At 45.9% G+C, this 23,973-nt stretch overlaps 1 protein-coding gene across 1 annotated transcript in view; it reads right to left on the bottom strand.

Annotated features, from left to right (window-relative positions):
• slc4a3 (solute carrier family 4 member 3) overlaps positions 1-23,973 on the bottom strand; it is a gene marked incomplete at both ends in the record, with an annotated part of 476,263 nt that overhangs the window by 191,402 nt on the left and 260,888 nt on the right. Inside the window, 2 exons of the mRNA XM_084311393.1 lie at positions 18,705-18,928; positions 19,312-19,352. Of these exons, the coding sequence (XP_084167519.1) occupies positions 18,705-18,928; positions 19,312-19,352 (265 nt within the window). The remainder of the gene's footprint in view (positions 1-18,704; positions 18,929-19,311; positions 19,353-23,973) is intronic.

Below are 23,973 nucleotides of genomic sequence, written 5' to 3'. Positions count from 1 at the left end.
CTGGCGCCAGGTTCTCGTCCAATGGTAGAATGAAACTATTATGGGCTGTTTAGTAGACTAAAGGGATATTCAGTGCATATTGTACAAGGAATATACAGGGGATATCAAACGATATACAAATACAATTAAATATATATATATAAATAAATATATATATTCGGTTTAATCTGATCCTTCACAACACATAGTAATTTGCAGAGTGTCATGTACAGAGGTCTAACGACCATACAGGATAGTAACTGGGCAGGTGGTACATGAGCAGAAACAACCCCCTCAGTAGAAAATGCTTTTCAAAACAGTCCCGGGTAGGCAGATAGTAAACAAAGACGTTTTCAAATAGTAAATTGTATTTATTAGGTGTGGGGCTTCCAACCCACGGCCTGTTCCCCAAGGGGGAAAAGGGGATGTTATTAGTGGGGATTTCAACCCTAGATCACACAAAGGGAAAAAGGTAAGGGGAGAACAAACAAGGTAGATATAAATGGACAAACAGACAACACTAGGGATTAAATGATAAGGCCAATAATATAGACATGCTCCCCCATGAATGTGTCAGTTAACACAGAGGCCAATCTATATATATATATATCTCTATATGTTACCTGGTAGCAACGCTAGCACAGATACCTACCAGTGTGAACAGTCCCATACAGTTATGGAGACAAGGCCAAATACAATACAACAAGGGCAAATGAAACACAGTTCCACCACAGTGGCAACCACAGGCAACCTCCGACACCGTGATCACCAGCAAGTGACACAATGAGGCGCCCCGACGTGTGTGTGCTGTCAGCTACTTGTGCACCCGTCCCTCTCGATGTGATTGCCATCAGCTGTCCCTCATTAGGCAATCAGCACCCTTCAGTATAGGGACGGGCAGCACCTGACAGGAAGAGAAGAAGAGATATCATTAGCTCTCATGTTCACACACACACACACATACAAACGATACTAATCTGATGTTCACATGGTCTTCCAAATACAGTAATAATGATAATGACCAACCCATGTACGTCACACCTCCCCCCATAAGAGCGAACCCGCAGGGTTAGCAAAACATTATCACTTATTATCAACCAACATCCGATTAGCACCAACAGAACAAAAATAAATAGAAATCACACTCCATATAGGCCACATGCCCCTATTTTGGGCCCACACGGTCAACCACCCAATACCAGATGCATCAGCCGTCGGACGTGGCTGGCACATTCCTCATACCGAGGCCATGACGGTATACTGTAGTCAACCATACGCGAATTGCTCAATGGTGTTCGCACTCCCAACATCAACCCTGTGCATCCTGTAAGGCACATTAGAACACAACACAGCATGTGAAACAACAGTCCTGTCACATCTCAACTCCAACGAGACGCGGGCAGGACTTTTCATTAGCCTATTCACATGACACCAGCGTGTCCTCCTCCGCCGCCCGAGCGTATGCAACATATACTTAGTGGCAGACACCTTTCCTCTTACCACATAAGGTCCTGAGAACCGGGCAGTGAGCACCGTACTAGGCGTGGGCAGCACAATAAACACCTCATCCCCCGCCTCAAAATGCTGCGTCACCGCCAATTTGCAAAACTCACCACAGACAGAGTCACCCAACGCTAGACCTTGGTCTCGCTTCCGCTCCTGTGCCCTAGGGACAGCACAAATAGAAGGGACATTGGGGTGATTATCAATCAATGCATCACACAATAAGTTAGTAAATGGAGCGTCTCCAACCTCCAACACAGGGACGACCTTACCCCCAGCGATATCATTGCCCATGACGAAATCCACACCCTTTACGGGAAAACATGGGCAAACCGCGACCGGAAAGCAACCTGTGATCAGTGCAGACTGTACATGCACCTTATGCAACGGCACGCGCACACACCCCATGTCAATACCTCTCACCAATCCGCTCGACCGACAGGAGTCCACATACAATGGTAATACATCAGCCAGGATGAACGATTGAGAGGCTCCTGTATCACGGAGTATTCTCACCCGTTGGTAGTCCCCAACTTTACCCGACAGGGACACACAACCATCAAACAAAAAGGGCTCAAAAGAGCTATGCTGGTCAGGACATGACACCGTACCAATCAACCCCACCCCTTTCGGTTCCTGGGCTGACTCCCTGGTCTCCTGTCGATCCCTTAGCGCATGACAGTCCTTCACAAAATGCCCTTCTTTTTTACAATAATGACACACCTTTTCAGACGGCGGTGAGCGTGGTCGGAATGCTCGCTCGTCACCCAAGGCATTTCGAGACGGCGGTGAGCGAGGTCGGAATGGTCGCTCGTCACCTCCGCGATACGGCGACCCCGACGGAGAAAACGCGCCCCCTCCTACATACACATCATTTCGTACAGAAACATGTTTGTGGATCATTGCTAACTCGTCACACAAAACTGCAGCTTCCTGGAGGGTAGAAACCTTTCGCTCCTCTAAATGTACTATCATGTGTTCGGGCACACATTTTTTAAATTGTTCAATGAGGATTAACTCGCTCAAAGCCTCAACCCCTTCCACCTTACATGCTTCACACCAACGAGTGAACATCGTCCGTTGTTCATGGGAAAATGCCACATGTGTTTGCGAGGGAGCTTTACTTAGTGCCCTAAACCGTTGCCTATACGCTTCCGGCACCAGTTCATATACGCGCAAGACAGCACCCTTCACTTTCTCATATACCATGCTGTCCTCCTTCGATAATAACTGGCATGCGTCCTGAGCCCTACCCGTGAGCCTATATAGCAATAATAGTGCCCACTGGTCCTTCGGCCAATGCGAAGCCCACGCTACCCGCTCAAAATTAGAAAAATATGTTACCACCTCAGACTCTCGAAAAAAGGGAACCATAGAAATATGCTGCCCAATATTAAAAATGCCCTGGTAACCTTCAGATGAGGGAGAAGAAGAGCCACCACTCTCCAACTCCATCCTCCTTATTGTAATCTGGAGCTCTCTATCCTTCTCCTCTTTCTCCCCCTGGAGCACTCTCTCCTACCTTCTCTCTCTTTCCAGACTCTCTCTATCTCTGTCTCTCTCCTCCTTCCTCTCTTCTCCGTCTCTCTCCTCTTTTCTCTCCTGTCTGTCTCTCTCCTCTTTTCTCTCCTGTCTGTCTCTCTCCTCCCTTCTCTCTTCCTTGTCACGCATAGCAGCTCTTTCCTCTGAAACAGAGGCACGTCCTGAGTGTACAGAATTATCACTGTCAATCTCCTCAGCCTTGGCACCGCTACCCCTCCGTTCCTGTATAGCACCACCTGTTCCCTCACTGGACTCACCAGACGCCTCGTCATGCGTGACGTCCTCCGAGTCATTTCCCCCGGCTATGGGCAAACTTAATATCTCCCTATCAACCAACCCAGCGAGCACAATTGCTTTCACCTCCTCTTTACTTTTTTAACTTTGGACCGTAATGCCATAATGCTTGGCGACCCCACACAATTCAGCTTTCGTGCAGTCATCAATCTGATCCCTCGTAGGATCCGCCACAAACAAATCCAAAGTAAAAGCCGCCCCAGCCATAGTCCCTACAGAATATGACTACACCACAAATAACCTACGCAAAATAACACAATAATAATAAACGAATCACAGGTGACAAGAAAATACCCCCTCACCTACTCCACAATATCCGTGCGTAACACATTTAATCATTACATTCCGTAGTATACAATTCAACCACTCTGATTTACTGCCCACATCTACCATCTATGAAAACAATAAATGCTGGTCTAACCACCTAACTAGGATCACCCACGTCACTCTAGCATACCCCAGCTAAACTACTCCCCTGCCGGGATGAGGCTACACATATCTTCAGTCGCTTACCGATTTCATTGCGCACTCCACCGGAATTACGACGCGTGCCCCCCACCCGCTAACCAAGTAGGCGATCCCCCTGTTACCTATGTGGCAGAAAAAACAGATTAGTTCAAGAGTATCACATACAACAATGGTTTACATCAATCAAACTGTGTAGCACGGACAATGGAACCACACTAACTTACCAATTAGAAAACGCTATCTTATCTCACCTGACATGCTTCAATCGACAAGTCACCCCGTTATTTTACCAACAAGGAACCATACAATTGCGCAAACTAACGAGCCCCCATGTCATGTACAGAGGTCTAACGACCATACAGGATAGTAACTGGGCAGGTGGTACATGAGCAGAAACAACCCCCTCAGTAGAAAATGCTTTTCAAAACAGTCCCGGGTAGGCAGATAGTAAACAAAGACGTTTTCAAATGGTAAATTGTATTTATTAGGTGTGGGGCTTCCAACCCACGGCCTGTTCCCCAAGGGGGAAAAGGGGATGTTATTAGTGGGGATTTCAACCCTAGATCACACAAAGGGAAAAAGGTAAGGGGAGAACAAACAAGGTAGATATAAATGGACAAACAGACAACACTAGGGATTAAATGATAAGGCCAATAATATAGACATGCTCCCCCATGAATGTGTCAGTTAACACAGAGGCCAATCTATATATATATCTCTATATGTTACCTGGTAGCAACGCTAGCACAGATACCTACCAGTGTGAACAGTCCCATACAGTTATGGAGACAAGGCCAAATACAATACAACAAGGGCAAATGAAACACAGTTCCACCACAGTGGCAACCACAGGCAACCTCCGACACCGTGATCACCAGCAAGTGACACAATGATGCGCCCCGACGTGTGTGTGCTGTCAGCTACTTGTGCACCCGTCCCTCTCGATGTGATTGCCATCAGCTGTCCCTCATTAGGCAATCAGCACCCTTCAGTATAGGGACGGGCAGCACCTGACAGGAAGAGAAGAAGAGATATCATTAGCTCTCATGTTCACACACACACACACACATAAAAATGATACTAATCTGATGCTCACATGGTCTTCCAAATACAGTAATAATGATAATGACCAACCCATGTACGTCACACCTCCCCCCATAAGAGCGAACCCGCAGGGTTAGCAAAACATTATCACTTATTATCAACCAACATCCGATTAGCACCAACAGAACAAAAATAAATAGAAATCACACTCCATATAGGCCACATGCCCCTATTTTGGGCCCACACGGTCAACCACCCAATACCAGATGCATCAGCCGTCGGACGTGGCTGGCACATTCCTCATACCGAGGCCATGACGGTATACTGTAGTCAACCATACGCGAATTGCTCAATGGTGTTTGCACTCCCAACATCAACCCTGTGCATCCTGTAAGGCACATTAGAACACAACACAGCATGTGAAACAACAGTCCTGTCACATCTCAACTCCGACGAGACGCGGGCAGGACTTTTCATTAGCCTATTCACATGACACCAGCGTGTCCTCCTCCGCCGCCCGAGCGTATGCAACATATACTTAGTGGCAGACACCTTTCCTCTTACCACATAAGGTCCTGAGAACCGGGCAGTGAGCACCGTACTAGGTGTGGGCAGCACAATAAACACCTCATCCCCCGCCTCAAAATGCTGCGTCACCGCCAATTTGCAAAACTCACCACAGACAGAGTCACCCAACGCTAGACCTTGGTCTCGCTTCCGCTCCTGTGCCCTAGGGACAGCACAAATAGAAGGGACATTGGGGTGATTATCAATCAATGCATCACACAATAAGTTAGTAAATGGAGCGTCTCCAACCTCCAACACAGGGACGACCTTACCCCCAGCGATATCATTGCCCATGACGAAATCCACACCCTTTACGGGAAAACATGGGCAAACCGCGACCGGAAAGCAACCTGTGATCAGTGCAGACTGTACATGCACCTTATGCAACGGCACGCGCACACACCCCATGTCAATACCTCTCACCAATCCGCTCGACCGACAGGAGTCCACATACAATGGTAATACATCAGCCAGGATGAACGATTGAGAGGCTCCTGTATCACGGAGTATTCTCACCCGTTGGTAGTCCCCAACTTTACCCGACAGGGACACACAACCATCAAACAAAAAGGGCTCAAAAGAGCTATGCTGGTCAGGACATGACACCGTACCAATCAACCCCACCCCTTTCGGTTCCTGGGCTGACTCCCTGGTCTCCTGTCGATCCCTTAGCGCATGACAGTCCTTCACAAAATGCCCTTCTTTTTTACAATAATGACACACCTTTTCAGACGGCGGTGAGCGTGGTCGGAATGCTCGCTCGTCACCCAAGGCATTTCGAGACGGCGGTGAGCGAGGTCGGAATGGTCGCTCGTCACCTCCGCGATACGGCGACCCCGACGGAGAAAACGCGCCCCCTCCTACATACACATCATTTCGTACCGAAACATGTTTGTGGATCATTGCTAACTCGTCACACAAAACTGCAGCTTCCTGGAGGGTAGAAACCTTTCGCTCCTCTAAATGTACTATCATGTGTTCGGGCACACATTTTTTAAATTGTTCAATGAGGATTAACTCGCTCAAAGCCTCAACCCCTTCCACCTTACATGCTTCACACCAACGAGTGAACATCGTCCGTTGTTCATGGGAAAATGCCACATGTGTTTGCGAGGGAGCTTTACTTAGTGCCCTAAACCGTTGCCTATACGCTTCCGGCACCAGTTCATATACGCGCAAGACAGCACCCTTCACTTTCTCATATACCATGCTGTCCTCCTTCGATAATAACTGGCATGCGTCCTGAGCCCTACCCGTGAGCCTATATAGCAATAATAGTGCCCACTGGTCCTTCGGCCAATGCGAAGCCCACGCTACCCGCTCAAAATTAGAAAAATATGTTTCCACCTCAGACTCTCGAAAAAAGGGAACCATAGAAATATGCTGCCCAATATTAAAAATGCCCTGGTAACCTTCAGATGAGGGAGAAGAAGAGCCACCACTCTCCAACTCCATCCTCCTTATTGTAATCTGGAGCTCTCTATCCTTCTCCTCTTTCTCCCCCTGGAGCACTCTCTCCTCCCTTCTCTCTCTTTCCAGACTCTCTCTATCTCTGTCTCTCTCCTCCTTCCTCTCTTCTCCGTCTCTCTCCTCTTTTCTCTCCTGTCTGTCTCTCTCCTCTTTTCTCTCCTGTCTGTCTCTCTCCTCCCTTCTCTCTTCCTTGTCACGCATAGCAGCTCTTTCCTCTGAAACAGAGGCACGTCCTGAGTGTACAGAATTATCACTGTCAATCTCCTCAGCCTTGGCACCGCTACCCCTCCGTTCCTGTATAGCACCACCTGTTCCCTCACTGGACTCACCAGACGCCTCGTCATGCGTGACGTCCTCCGAGTCATTTCCCCCGGCTACGGGCAAACTTAATATCTCCCTATCAACCAACCCAGCGAGCACAATTGCTTTCACCTCCTCTTTACTTTTTGAACTTTGGACCGTAATGCCATAATGCTTGGCGACCCCACACAATTCAGCTTTCGTGCAGTCATCAATCTGATCCCTCGTAGGATCCGCCACAAACAAATCCAAAGTAAAAGCCGCCCCAGCCATAGTCCCTACAGAATATGACTACACCACAAATAACCTACGCAAAATAACACAATAATAATAAACGAATCACAGGTGACAAGAAAATACCCCCTCACCTACTCCACAATATCCGTGCGTAACACATTTAATCATTACATTCCGTAGTATACAATTCAACCACTCTGATTTACTGCCCACATCTACCATCTATGAAAACAATAAATGCTGGTCTAACCACCTAACTAGGATCACCCACGTCACTCTAGCATACCCCAGCTAAACTACTCCCCTGCCGGGATGAGGCTACACATATCTTCAGTCGCTTACCGATTTCATTGCGCACTCCACCGGAATTACGACGCGTGCCCCCCACCCGCTAACCAAGTAGGCGATCCCCCTGTTACCTATGTGGCAGAAAAAACAGATTAGTTCAAGAGTATCACATACAACAATGGTTTACATCAATCAAACTGTGTAGCACGGACAATGGAACCACACTAACTTACCAATTAGAAAACGCTATCTTATCTCACCTGACATGCTTCAATCGACAAGTCACCCCGTTATTTTACCAACAAGGAACCATACAATTGCGCAAACTAACGAGCCCCCATGTCATGTACAGAGGTCTAACGACCATACAGGATAGTAACTGGGCAGGTGGTACATGAGCAGAAACAACCCCCTCAGTAGAAAATGCTTTTCAAAACAGTCCCGGGTAGGCAGATAGTAAACAAAGACGTTTTCAAATGGTAAATTGTATTTATTAGGTGTGGGGCTTCCAACCCACGGCCTGTTCCCCAAGGGGGAAAAGGGGATGTTATTAGTGGGGATTTCAACCCTAGATCACACAAAGGGAAAAAGGTAAGGGGAGAACAAACAAGGTAGATATAAATGGACAAACAGACAACACTAGGGATTAAATGATAAGGCCAATAATATAGACATGCTCCCCCATGAATGTGTCAGTTAACACAGAGGCCAATCTATATATATATCTCTATATGTTACCTGGTAGCAACGCTAGCACAGATACCTACCAGTGTGAACAGTCCCATACAGTTATGGAGACAAGGCCAAATACAATACAACAAGGGCAAATGAAACACAGTTCCACCACAGTGGCAACCACAGGCAACCTCCGACACCGTGATCACCAGCAAGTGACACAATGATGCGCCCCGACGTGTGTGTGCTGTCAGCTACTTGTGCACCCGTCCCTCTCGATGTGATTGCCATCAGCTGTCCCTCATTAGGCAATCAGCACCCTTCAGTATAGGGACGGGCAGCACCTGACAGGAAGAGAAGAAGAGATATCATTAGCTCTCATGTTCACACACACACACACATACAAACGATACTAATCTGATGTTCACATGGTCTTCCAAATACAGTAATAATGATAATGACCAACCCACGTACGTCACACAGAGCAATAAGAGTTAAAGTGATTTTATTCACCTAAATTACCATATCCAGCACAAATGTTTAGAAATGATAGGCTGTGAATAACAAATTTCTGATTGATCAACAGAAGGAAAAGGCTGATGCGAAATAGGGTTCCCCAGAGTCGTGTGAAGAAGGAGCATGACAACGGGATTGGGAGATCCAGTTTTCCGATGGAGACAACAGAAAACAATTAAGGCCGTGTCGTTAAAAATTCGAAAGAAAATTGCACAAACGCTCTCTAAAGTGATATTAGTATAGAAGATGCCCGACATTCCATGCTTAAAGATAAATGATGGATTGTGAAAGGGAAATGCCACTGATAATTAAGTGTACAGGTATGCTTTTTCTTTCTCTCTTCACAGCTGCTCCAGGGCGGACAGAGGCGGTGCTGACAATTCCAAACTCCAAACGAGGGATCAAATTGACTGTTGAAAGTCTGGGTGTAGTATCACACAAAGCGTTTTGTCAATTCCTGTTTGCACCAGTAACTCTGCCAGTGTGAGTGATATTAACTCAAGTTTGTAAAAATAGTTTAAATACAGAGAAACTTGCTTTCCAAACGGTGATATTACGAGTGTTTGAAAGAGGTGAGAATGGCAAATACACAGATAGGAGCAACTGGAGGGTTAGATGCAATAACCATAGAAAGGGTAGACAATCTGTCTATTTCAACGACTGGAAATGTCACAATAAAAGTGAAGAAACAATGGCCCAAAGACATTCAGGCCGTTACAAAACCTTGTATTTAAATATAAGAAAGGAGGCCGGTATAGAATGCGTACACAAATCAAAAAACAGAAAAAGAGATTACGAAAGGCGATGAAAAGGAATAATGCCGGTAGTGGGGTAATGCCGATAACTTCTGCAGACATTTCATTGACCGAATTGAACAGTGACGTTAACCTGATTGACTTGAATGTGACCGACTCCCCTCCTGAGACCAGTGTGATGGAGGGACTGGAAATAATGTCTTTAACTCCAACACAGGGGGTCTTTGAGGAGAGCGACCCAGAGACAACTGTATTACCCGAGCCGATCCACGCTGAAGTGTCCGTTGCAGGTGACTGCCAGTTAACCAAGAGACAAAGAAAGCAACTGAGGAGAGCGATGTTGTTGCAGCAGTCCCAGGGAGTTGACTCTGGCCGTACGGCTGGAATAGAGACCGACAGCAGGTATGAGATAATACATGAACAGTTTCTACAGCCCACCTGTGTCCCGTGCCTAGGTTTCCCCCACCCCCACCATCAGTACCAAACTGAGAGACGTGGCCCGATGACTAAGAGCCAGTCAGCAAGGGCCAGGGTGGAGAAAGAGCGGAGGACATGCCTCCCTCAAGAACAACAGCCAACCGAGGCAGGACAGGTAGTGGGATACCTCCAAGCCCTAGTCCAGTCCGCACAGCCAAGAGGGGAGACGGGCTCCAACGGGGAACCAAATGACCAGAGACGGGCCCAGTTGGGGCCACAGGGGGGTCCTGTGCCAGAACAACAACAAACTCCAAGGAGAACACCTTGGCAGTCACAGGGACAAGGTGGAAACAAAAGAGGGAGTGTGAATGGATCCAAAGCACAGTCAATTGTGTGTTGGAGGTGCGGGAATCTCTGCCATATTTCTAGAGACTGTGAGCGGGACTATCTATCCACAACAGGAGGCCCTCGATGGGGGAACAGAGGAGGTGGGTATGGGCAAAACCAAGGTCGGTATCAAGAACAATGCCCACAGCCCGCAAGCTCCCCCTGTCCAGGACCCCCTCAGCACCAGAGCCAAGATGAGAGGCGGGGCCCAGCGATGGGAAGTCAGACCGCCAGCGCTGAGATGGGGGAAGGGGCGCCGACCTACAGACGACAAATGAGAGCGTTTATAGCAGCGTTCGAACGGCACGGGGCAGTTCATCGAGATCTGATGAAGACACAGCTGGAGATCGGTCAAGCCGCACACGAGACGCAGAGACTGGAACAAGAACTGGCGAGAAAGACTGTACTGCTAGATGGTACAGCTATTGAGATCATGCTTCGGGCGTCGGAGTTAGGCCGCCGTGATCAAGCAATGCCTGGTGCCCCGTTGCCCGGACAGATAGCGGGGCCTCGACAGGGTGCTGGGAGTCTCGGGCGCGGTAGGTTTCCAGACCCCTCCCAACAACAGGCTCAAAGAACTGTGGCTGAACAAAATAGGTACGTGGTTTTCTCCCCATAACAGGCTCAAGGGGGGCGAGACCAGGAAGGGACTGTCAGAGGTGAGAGCCATGGCGGTAATGGCAGAGAGCAAGGACAGACTCTGGGCCTGGTGACCCCAGGGCCATCCGATTACAGGCGGGGGGCCCACGGGCCCCACAACCGAGGGAACAAGGACAGGTTTGCTGGATCTGTGGACTGATAGGTCATTTTCAAAGGTCATGTCTGCAGAGGCCGCCGGCAGAATAAAAAATATATACAACTGATTAGAATAAAAATAGAATAAATTGAATAAAAAATATATACTACGGATTAGAATGTAAATAGAATAAAAAATAAATAGAGGGGTTAGGTGATTAGGTTATGAGTGGAAGTTACTAAAATGGATGTGTGATTAATATGGCGTGATGGAGTAGCTGACAGATGCGTGAACTAATCGGACTAACAAGAACATCAAATCAAATGTTAAACGGTTAATATTAGGTATTCAATATTAGACAATGAAATAATGTGACACTGCGGCAGCTAGTGGTCAGTAGATTATCCATGTTTGATCTACATTCGGATTGGTCAAAGGGTGGACTGCATGATTAAGAAATTAAAAAGACCCATAGTTGTTCCTAGGTTTTTATGATATTGATAGATGGACATCAACAATCATGAGTAATAGATATACATCAACAATCATGAGTAATAGATATAGGCATTTATTTTTATTTCTGCATATTTTTTCTTGTCTAGTGTGTTACAAGCAATTCCTGACTTAGGCCGGAAGTTTTCAGTTTGTTTATTCGTTTGATTTTTCCATTTTTGGTTCTTAGTATATACGGGGGTGGATACGCCCTTAGATAATAGGTTAATTTTGTTTCTAAGAGTGAGTTGAAAAAGAAATGCTCACAAGTTTTGATTATTGTTTTCAATTATTGTTTTGGGCATGTGTTTTTTTTTTTTTTTTTTTCTATATTTTTTCTTAGGAAACCTGGCAGGCTGGGAGTGATCTCGACACAGCAGGACTGGGTAGTATATGTCTATATAGTGGACTGAGAACGAAGTGGATGGACATGAGCTGGTTCATGGTTCTCCGCCCATTAGAAATCCAGATCTAGGATCTGGGGGTTGTGTCGCGATTGGTGAAAGTGTTGGGAAACATGATTCTCTGTACATTGATAAGCTCAGTAGGTTTTGGTCGCCATTGGCCAAATAGTCTTTGTGTAGGGTGTGGACATGTGCAATTGATAATTGGCTTGTGGGGGACTCTGACGGCTTAGTAGAGGCTGGCAGAGCATGTGGAAGATGTGTGTTTAAGGCGGACTGTGATTTGTTGCCGTACGTGTAGGACTACTGGGAGAGAGGTCGTGTCAGTACTGGCTGTCCGGGCCCGGAGGCAGCTGTCCAGGGATGAAGGTATGATGTTTACAATTTTGTTCCACATCAAAGGGTGGTGGGATTATACTGTTTTGACAGCATAATATAATGAGAGCCATGTGAATTTTTCAGAATTTTGAATATTAACGATCTAGAAGCCATGAAATATATAGATAAATGATTTGGAAAAGAAAGTTGTCGAACTCAGACCAGTAAAGAGTGTCTGAGGGAGGAAAAATATGGATTATCAATCAATGGTTGTGGTAGAAGTAACCTGCGCTGTTCACCGAAGCGATATATACTCACTGCAGGATACGAATGGGAGATTGGGGAGTCAGCAGTCATCCAAGTGTGGTACGAGGGAGACCAAGGACTCCAGCGGTACTGTTGATCCAGGACACTGGCTAGTGTCTACCCAGAGGTTCCATGGGGAATCACAACACTGCGGGTACCAAGAGATCCAGGAGAAGCCTAACTCTCAAGCGTTGAGAGTTCCGGCCAACGCAGTGACCGGGTCTTGAGGCTTCGGAGGGGAACGAGAGAGGCCAAACGACACGGAGTCATGCCGATTCCTCGGCATGACCATCTCCCGGGATTTGAAGTGGGAGCTTAACATCACGGGCCTGCTCAAGAAGGCCCAGGGGAGGATGTTCTTCCTCCGGCAGTTGAAGAAGTATAAACTGCCGAGGACCATGATGGCCCAATTCTACACGGCCATCATTGAGTCCATCCTCACCCACTCCATCATCTCCTGGTTCCCTGCTGCAGCGGCAAAAGATCTTGCCAAGCTGCAGCGGGTGATTCGCTCCGCGGAGAGGGTGATCGGCTGTCCCCTGCCCTCCCTCAGGTCCCTGCACGACTCCAGGGCGCTGAAGAGGGCGAGAAAGATCATGGCCGACCCATCCCACCCCGGTCACAGCCTCTTCACCCTGCTCCCCTCTGGGAGAAGGCTGAGGATCCCAAAGGCTGTGAAAGCTCGACACAGACTGAGCTTCTTCCCCTCAGCCGCCAGGCTGATCAATGCCTCAGGCCCCCCCCCCCCCCCCCCCCCCCCCCTCTGCCCCCAAGTGACACTGGCTAAATGACATTGACTGCACTGCACTAGTCCGTACTGGATCTCTGCACACTTCACTTTATATATATATATATGTATTTTATTGATTAATCCCCCACTGCACTGTTTTCGTTTCTTGTCTGTGTTGGTGTTTGTTTACTGTGAAAAAAAGAAAAAATGCATACACTGTATTGCTGCAACAATTACCAATGTGTTTTACACAAATGGCTCAATAAAGGAATCTGAATCTGAATCTGAATCTGAATCTGACAGGCAATCTACGAGGAGACAGGCTGCTAGACCTCATCAACTGCTCCGGCTGTCAACAGACAGGCTGCAAGGCCTTAGCAAGTGACCAGGGTGTCATCAAGCGAATGGGTGGAGCCTCTAGCTCCACTATCAACGACCAGGCGGAGGGTGGGGAGAATCAAACCTCTTCCACTATTCCGAGGGTCAACGGGGGTTGAGCCAGCGACGACTGCGGGAGACAACAACAACCTCCTCACAGCCGTGACAGCGCCAGAGGGGAGGTCTAATCACCCACCTGAGAGCGACGCAACTGACACCCGAGGGAAGAGCTCCTGGTTCAACTGAACCGGCAATACAGCAGGGGGTCATACCCCTATTCGAGTAACAGCACGAGGCACGAGGTCTCGACAGAAGACGGGGTGGGATCGAAAGGCAACTGGCTTTCTGATTCTACCTCCCAGAGTTGGTTGTAGCATTCAGCAGTCTTGAACTGCACCAGCTCTGAGAAATGAGGAGGGGGGCCAGCTCAATCCAGAAAACATTGACCCCCCTTCTCCCGGTTCCAAGTCAGAATTTGACAAACCTCCACTGGAAACCAGTGGAAATTGATCCTGGTACGAAAGAGAGTGTCAAAGACTGCACACTGCGCACAATAATGAAAATAGACTGAAAATAAAGATGTATGGGTGATGATAAGTATACATAAGAAAGAGATGTAGAAAAAGAATGTTGTGTTGATTTTTTAGGATCCAAGTGTGGGATGCTGTATGTAATATGATTTAAAATGGTTTATTTATATCCAGGTAGTGGAAAGCAATACGTAGAAGTTGGGATCTATGGTTAACATATAATACTAGCCAATTAAGGATAGTTAATCTCTATCCAAGTGTGGACTGTAGTAGTATTTGGTAACCATAGATAGACATATGTTGCCTGAAACTGGAGTTCAAATTAAAATCCTGTGTTAAACCTGATATGCCCAGAGTGACAAGCTTAGAGAATGTGTGTGCTTGCAGAGACGTGGGCTCACACCAGGAGGTCATTTGCATACAACTGCTGGCAGCTGCAGACAATAGATCAAGGGTCTGTTAAACTGGTCCTGTGGCTGATTATAGCACAGGAAGCCGGTATCTCATGCCCCAGGTCTAAACAGGCAGGCCAGGTCATCTGGTCGGATTACAACATGTGAGGACAGCTGCCAGGGGAGGAGCAAGCGTCTCCATTCTCAGTAACACTAAGTACATTTTCAAATGACTATTGGTATACTTGGATTAATTTAATATGAACTACAGAAAATCCTGTTATATTGTGGACATAATCTTGAATCTAATGATATAAAATATGCCAGGTTTATGGCTGGGAATCACAGAGTTTGAAATTAGGCCACGTCTGAAACTACATTGGAAAATACTTAAATGTGTTGAATACTAACTGTATAAAAGAGATATTGATGTAAGGTAAAAGAATGATTAGAAAACTAGAAGAAGGTGGCTTAATTGGAAACGTATTGTGATTCTCAGTTAGCTTCACAAGAAACTGGTCAAAAATGATATCTCTGTGTTTAGGTAATCAATCTCAATTCGAATATATATATCTTGGGGTTCAACAGTATTATGTTATATATACAGTGAAACTATTCTCTGGTCTTAAACAAAGTAGAGGGGGTTGGACTATTGAGCACAACCTTCTATTTCAAATTCAACCTTAGGGAGGCCGTGATTGGAGGAACACAACTGCTGACGTCACTCTGGTGACATCACGTAGAGACTCCAGGCTTTTGATATAAGGGGGGTGTTGTGATGGTGGAGGGACACTCTGAAACGGAACCACCAAGACAACACCCCACCTTTTCACACAGTGGACGACGCGGGCAGAGGAGATCAACAGACAAAGAACATTTGGAGGGAGAACAGACTTTTCTTTGTTCATCAGCCAGAGAACAAAGACCATCAACAATTTATCAACTAGCATTCTTTAATCTGATTTCTTAGAAGGACAAGAGCGGCATAGTGCTCCGGTACCTTGAATCTTTCTTTATTGTAATTTGTATACACACTGAACTTTGATTAAACAGCTGCCAGTACACCTTCTCCTCTTCATTTCTCCTGCTGCTCAGCTGTCGTCAAACAAGACCTTTTGGTCTTTTGAGAGTACAAGGGTTTTTAGGGGACTTCAATTCACAACGCAGAGGACGATCAAGCTGGTTCTGACCCATCAGAACCAGGACAGAGACCTTTGTGACTTCAGTCGCAAGATGGAACTTCACTACTGACCTAAATGGGCAAATATTCTAAGCAATTACAATTATTTTGGTACATTTTCTTCCATGAAATAAATTTAATAATGTAGATAAAAAATTGCAATACCTTGTCTTAAAGGGACTGCTACTATATAATTTCATGGAGCTGTAATTAACAGAGTTTTGGATGTGTGTGACTGTTGGAGCCATATTGCTTATTATGTAGAATGTTTTCTTTTTGACAATCATGTGTTTGATATTTGGATTTAAACTTATTCTATATTGTTTATCATGAATCAGAAATAATTAAATTTGGTCATTTGGAATGATTGCGCCCTCTATGTTGGTTTGGTATGGTAATGGTAGGCCTAATGGTTCGCTGATTGATAATCATTATCAGGTGTTGAAGTGGGTGTCTACTGGGAACAAGGAGTTTTTTTTATTTGGAAAAGACGGGGCGATCATACAGTTTTCAACCACACACACAGCACACGCACTTAACACATTGGACGCCAGACCAGAGATAAGTCGGGTTAATTTGCCATCGCTTGAGCGCCAAACCCGAGAAAAGTCGGGTTTTGGTCGTTATTTCTTTTATTCGCTAATTCCATTCATAATCCATTGAGGGCGCCTGATGTTATCATTCAGAATGGGTCTCTGAGATCGCAAACATCCAATACCGCCGCCTGCCGCCTTGCGGCCGGTATTGCACATCCTTGGAAACTCTCTGGCTTGGCCTGTACGTCGATCTAACAAGTCCGGTCCGGGCATGGCGAGCGGTTATAACACATGGATTGAGGATAATCAAGTACTCCCGATTCATGTTCTTTGGTGGATTATGTTGGCAACACGATCGCCATCAATACTTGGAATGGCGATCAGATAATTGGAATATTCTTTTTGCAGTACATCCTAGTCAAGGTAAGGGCTATATGGTATCAATCTTGCGTTGATCCGAGCATGCTTTCATTGTGAAAGTGTTACTGTAACGTTACTCCACAACGTATGCCGTTGGTGATGATCGAAGCATAGAAACCACCCCCCCCCGTTTCATGCATGCATGATGAAACATAATACCGATAATATAGCATTGATTTCAGATTGATTGTTGATCCAGGCGAGGAATGCCACGGTTTCTAGTGGAATGCACTAAACGCTGCATAGCAGCGTTTCCTGGGATTACACAGAATTACTCTAAGGGCGTCTTCACACCTAGCTCGTTTGGAGCTGTTGTTCCGAAACCTGGAGCGTTTACCCCCTATTTCGGTTCAGTTGGGCATTAAAAACTGTCTTTTTCGCTGCCGATTTAGTTTCTATCGATTAGGAATGGCTCGCGCCGTGTTCAGGAGATTCTGGCGCATACAAGTCTATTCGATCATGTCTCCAGCACCCCCACAGCCGTATCTGCAACCACTTACATCACGGCTCTCATCCACATTCATTCATTTGCTCCCCCCGCTCTCCCCTCCCCGATTTCAATGTAACGCGGAGATTCAGGGTTGGGGGGGGGGGGGGGCATACCCCAAAATCTGACCAATGAGTGACAGTTTGCTCGCGCATGCGTTTGTTTTGGTCCGCTGTTAACACAGCCGTGTGAACACAAACGAACTAAGGGACAAGTGCAACATTGTATCATTATAGTCCCTGTGTCTCCCTGAATCGGAACAAAGCAAACGAACTACAGGTGTGAAAACACCCTAAAACTATACTCATATTCACCACGGTATAAAACGGGAATGTATGGATGACATTCTTTTTTTCTTTTACACAAATTGAACGATAGATACTCGATGTCAAATGGGCAATAGTTTTATAGCCATAGCTATGATATTTAATATAGTTTTAGCCCTGCAAACACCGGCATGTATCGCCATTCATTAAAGCGCTGGCACACGGCCCACATGGCCCACAGCGACCTCTGGCACAGAAAGTGTTAATACTTGCAGTTTTGTTTTATAGATTTGTTCATTCGTTTGTAATTGTGAATCCTAAATTCTTGGAATTCGATGGGATTACAATAAAAAACGTTTGATTTACATCTACGACTCAACTGGATTGTTTGGTGAAAAGTGCGTCTGAAAAGTTTTCCCCCGATCTGATGCCGGTTCATGACGTTTGGGAGACCAAAAGCCGGTACAGTGACATTATGTGCAAAACAAATCAGCATTGTTTTTAGGTGAAGTGCCCCTTTAAGTTAAGTTGTACTTTTATTAATCCCCTTGGGGAAATTCGTCCTCTGCATTTGACCCATCCTACCTATTTAGGAGCAGCCACATAGTGTGGCAACCAGGGGCCAACTCTAAGTGGAATTCCAGTACCTTGGTCAAGGGCAATGACAGGAGTATGTACGTAGCATGTATGTATTTTTTATGGTGTGGGAGGAAACCGGAGCATCCGGAGGAAACACATGCAGACATGGGGAGAACATGCAAGGCCCCCTGCTGGCCTTCTTGCTGTGAGGCAATAGTGCTAACCACTATGCCACCGTACTGTATAACTACCTCGTGGAACACTGGGCTAACGCACTGAAGGAAGCTCACTTTCCTTTCCTCCACATCTGCAGTCACACTGGTGAACACAGTCCAGGCATGGAAAATTATAACGTACAATATTTTCTTTGTCTTGTTATCCTTCCTCATTGTACGTGAGGTCCACGCGTCTATTGTAGTTGGTGATATGTATCTGCAACCTCGTCACAGAGACAAACTTCTTGTTTATTTATAGTATTTGGTGAACAATGTTGTTTTCTCACTCTTACTTTTCATATCATCCAGGTCGGCGCTCGCCAGCATCTGGGCCTCGGCCTCATCTGTGGGCACCTGCTGGTAGACGGCGGTCTCCATGGCCGTTATGCTGCCGATGCAGATCCGCTCGCGGAGGTCGTAGCTGTTCCGCGGGGCCCCCGTCAGCCGCTGGTGGACGGGTTTCCTCCGGAACCAGCCACGGGAGGTCACGCTGGGAGGGTCAGCCCCCCGGTGAGAACTGACCAGCGGGAGAGACAGAGAGGAGGGGGAGGAGGAGAGAGTTTGAGGTTGAGATGTCAGATTCAGTCAAAACACAAAAATAACAAAGACTATAGTAATAGAATAGTAATAAATACAGAAATAAAAATACATTATTTCTTAAATAAAGAAATAATCAGTTAAAACAATTACATCCTGAAACAGAATGGTTTGTGATCACGATCAAAAGTTATGAGAGTATCAATCCATATGAATTGATATAACTGTAGAAACAAAGATAAAGCCAGAGATTTAGTAATTAAACAAAATATTTAAAATGCTAGGGCTACTAGTGAAAACAGGCGTTATGCCAAAATGGTGAAAATGGTGTGACAGATCCCACGGATGTAGGTTCTCTCCTACCATACAGACAGCATGGATGTGTCTCTGATGCAGGTTCTCTCCTACCAATACAGACAGCATGAATGTGTCTAAGAGCCCATGATGCATAGCAACAACAACAAAGTTGTAATAGACAATTACAACACAGATTTCTCGTGTTTCAAATCCAAGTGTTGAGCGCCAAACCCGAGATATCTCGTTTCTAGATCCTTTTTTCTTTTCGATTTTCCCATTCTAAACACTCGCACGGACCTGCCTGTGTCTCCCTGGCACAGCTGCCTACGTTATAATTGCAATGATGATCGAATCCCGACAGGTGGCAGTATCGCTTACCTTTTGAACTGGATCTCTCAGTTGTCTCTCAGTGCCTCAGTACCTCCGGCTGCAGGAATCCCCTCCCCCTCAAAGTGAAGCAGCACACAGCCATCTGTCGCCGATTTGCTAACCTGAAACCTATTGTTTTCCGTAATATAGCCAGGCCCAATGCACACCAGTAATGGCGTTGCGATGGAACTACTGGGATTATTCATTTTGGAGTATTTTCTGACAAAGGTAAGGTCTATTTTACCTAACCTAAAACATGCTTTTGTATTGATCACAGCGTTGTATTTTACCGAACCTATAACATGCTTTTGGTAACGATCGCAGCTTGGTAAAACGACCCCCCCCCCCCCCCCCCCTTGATGACTTTGTGAAAAAACATCTATATGTTTCGATTTGGAAATAATTGATTTGGAAATAATATAGGTTTCAGGCGAGCAACCCGAACGATTTGCGCATATGCATATAACACGTCATATCTCACGATCTAGAAAACGAGACTGGATTATTTTGAAACGGGGCAATGTTTAGCGTGGAATAGTGCACAAACAAAAGTATGTAGAAATTAACTGGTTTGTCCCTGTTGGACTATAAATAGTGCCTGTCAAATGAGCCATACTATTGTCTCCATAGCTATAATATAGAATATACGATGGGTCTGCAAACATCGTTAAAATGGTCAAAAAAGCTGGCTCCAGGGAGTAAAGATGGAAAAACAGCGTGGCAGTCAAAGAGTTAATGCATAATACAATGTCAGCATATCTGTAGGTAAGCATGGTGTGCTCTGATGCAATCATCTCATTTATCAACTGCCTCACCCTTAATTTTCTTCTAACTGGTCTGAGCTGGTGTTCTGAAAAGGCGTGCTAAATAGTATGAACTTCCAGGCACAGCCCATGGCATTGCTGGTATGACTAAACATGCCCAGATACTTGGCTGTTGGTTGCACTGTGGTCACATCACCACCAGAGGGCTCCACAACACAGCAACAGGCATCCTCACCAAGTCTCTGAATCATCCGTTGGCTGTGTTTGCTCAACAACATAACATTACTTTCCATTAGAAAGAGCAACATAATGTCACTGGTGTCAAATCCCAGAAATTAACCACTGAGGTGCCTTTTCTTAAGTCCCAGACGATATACTGTGTTGTAGTATCTTTCTGGCATGGTGTCATTAAGATACAATAGAGTAGAATACGTCTATTCTGCATCGAACATTGTACATATGTCTATACTGAACACTGTGACCTAATTTTTTTACTTCTAATTTACATACTATACTATGTTATTTTATTTCATACTTATATTATCTTGTCTTGCACAGTCTCTGGAGCGTAACAGTAAGAAGCATTTTGTATAAAAGTATTCTGTACTTCTGTATGACAACTATTAAAGAAACTTGAACTTGAAACTTGAAACTTGAAACTAGAGCTGTGGTCTCCCAACCACTTGGTGGCAGAATCTTGAGACCCTTTGATCTGGGCCCTGTTCCTCCTTTTTTCATATCCATTTTTCCAGCATCAACAATGTGTTACTATTTAATGATGAACAAATCAAGTACAAACAATGTTGATAATGAGTTATAAATAATGTATAACTCATTTGTAAATGTTAAACAAATATAGTTATAAATGAATTAATAATAATTTACGAATGTATATAAATGGTTTGTCCATGATTAGTTCATTATCTACAAATACCTTATAAATGTCTTATAACTGAGTGTTATTATAAAGTGTTACCGCTCCCTTCCTCACAGTCTAGATCCCATTATTCCATTCTGAATTATGTTTTTGTGCTTCGTTTTTCTAGAGGGGGCTTTTGAAATGTAAAAAAAAAGACCTAAAATGCTGATAATAAATCATTTACTTTGTCCTAAATAATGCACGTCATAGTTATACGGATAAGGACACACACTTAATTTATTTTAATAACGGAGCATTGCAAATGTGAATCCTGCGGGTATATTTTTTATTAATGAAACCTATCGGGCATCTGGCTCTGATTCGTTTCATATTCTCCGCTGTGGATGTATTTGCTTAACGGAGCGCCCGGATTGTGTTTCATTCAAGCATAAATTGAAGCGTCTTTATGCGTGGATTGTGGATGTGAATTACGACAAATCTGAATATGTGGATTGTTGAATTGTATCACTGTCACTCACACGTTATTGTGATATTGTAACTGGGATTAAAATATCTGAGGAGATGCGCTGTTTGACGGATTTGATGACGTGGACGTGACTTGAGAAAATGAATGAGCAATTGCAAGCCTTTGACGTTTTGATGAATGAATTTGAGAAAATGCATTTATCTGTTCAAGCACTGTTATCTGATGATGAACAAGAGGGTGATGAACATGACTGGTGTCACTGGTATAAACCAAAGGTTAATCAATTCGAAACAGATTAAAACCTGATTAATAGTGAAACTGTATAGATACATTTACATTTAGTAATTTAGCTGACGCTTTTATCCAAAGCGACTTACAAGTTCTGTACGACAAGTCATCAGGAAGGGTACAACTCTATCAGCTGAGTAACAATGTTCATCAAAGTGTTGCGTGTTACAGTGTAGGTTAGTTTATTAGGACAAGTGCATGACAGTAAGGTTAGTTAGGGTTAGTTATTATTATTATAATTTTTTCATTATTTCAGATAATGGTTGAAGAAGTGCGTCTTTAGTCGATGGCGAAAGATTGGACAGGATTCGGCTGTCCTAACTGGGGTGGGTAGTTCATTCCACCATTGTGGGGCAAGGACTGAGAATAGGCGGCTTCTCTTTGATGACCCTCCCGGAGCTTGGATAGGAGTAGGTCTGAGGCGGCCAGAAGATGCAGAGCGTAGGGGTCTTGAGGGTGTGTAGTTAGAGACCATTGACCGGAGGTAGGCGGGAGCAGATCCCTTTGCCGCACGGTATGCTAGGTCGAGGGCCTTGAAGCGGATATGTGCAGCAATGGGGAGCCAGTGCAGGTTCCTAAGAAGTGGGGTGACATGGGCCGACTTCGGTAGGTTTGAGATCAGGCGGGCCGCTGCGTTTTGAATGAGTTGAAGAGGCTTGGTGGCAGTGGCCGGGAGGCCAGCGAGCAGTGCGTTGCAGTAGTCGAGGCGGGAGATGACTGTTGATTGGACGAGGAGTTGGGTGGCTTCTTTTGTCAGGAAGGGGCGGATCCTTCTGACGTTGCTCAGGAGGAATCTGCAGGTTCTGGTTGTCGCTGCGATGTGAGCAGAGAAGTTCAACTGGCCGCCGAGGACGACACCAAGGTTCTTGGCGGTCGGGGACGCGGTCACAGCTGCATTCTCGACTGTGATGGAAAGGTCGGTCAGGGGGGAGGATTTGGCCGGCAGGTGGAGCAATTATGTTTTGCTTAGGTTCAGTTTCAGGTGGTTGGTCGTCATCCAGGCGGAGATGTCGGACAGACAGGCCGAGATCCGCTCAGAGACGTGGATATCTGAGGGAGGGAAGGAGAGGAAGAGTTGAGTATCATCGGCATAACATTGATACGAGAAGCCATGAGACGTGATAATGTTACCCAGTTATTTAGTGTAGAGAGAGAAGAGAAGGGGTCCTAGGACGGAGCCCTGGGGGACACCCGTCCGCAAGGGGCGGGTGGCCGACAGGGTCCCTCTCCATGACACTTGGTAGGAGCGGTCATTGAGGTATGATGACAGCCATGTCAGCGCAGTTCCAGCCACTCCCATTCCTGCGAGGGCCGCGAGGAGGATCTGATGGTTGACTGTGTCGAAGGCTGCAGATAGATCTAGGAGAATCAGGACAGAGGAGAGGCCTTTCGCTTTTGTGAAGTGAAGTGAAGTGCCTCTGTGACCGCAATGAGGGCCGTTTCTGTGGAGTGGCCAGTCCGGAAGCCAGACTGATTAGGGTCTAGGAGATCATTCTGTAAGAGATAAGCAGTAAGTTGGTTGGATACAGCACGTTCAAGTGTTTTAGAAAGGAAGGAGAGAAGAGAGACAGGACGATAGTTGCCTATGAGGGTGGGGTTCCGTTTTTTTTTTTTTATTATTAGGGGCGTTACTCTGGCTTGTTTTAGGGAGGTGGGGACCACCCCCGAGTTCAGTGAGGAGTTGATGGTTGCAGTTAGGAATGGGAGGATGTCCGGTGCTATGGTCTGGAGGAGTGGGGAGGGTAGCTGGTCCAGCTGGCATGTAGTCGGACGGTTCGACGTTACCAGTGTCAGGGTCTCGGCTTCTGTAATGGGAGAGAAATATGACAGAGTGAAGGATGAGGTTCTCGATTCAGTGTTTGGAATGGGTGGGGGTTGGGAGAAGGAGCTGCGGATGTTCTGCACTTTTTCCTCAAAGAAGATCGCCTCCAAGCCTCTCTGACACGTTATTTCGGTGGTCA

This window comes from Notolepis coatsorum (genome assembly GCF_963971535.1).
Source record: "Notolepis coatsorum genome assembly, chromosome: 3".
NCBI classification, from domain to species: domain Eukaryota; kingdom Metazoa; phylum Chordata; class Actinopteri; order Aulopiformes; family Paralepididae; genus Notolepis; species Notolepis coatsorum.
Note: the sequence above shows the minus strand (reverse complement) of the source record. Positions and strands in the feature narration are given on the sequence as shown.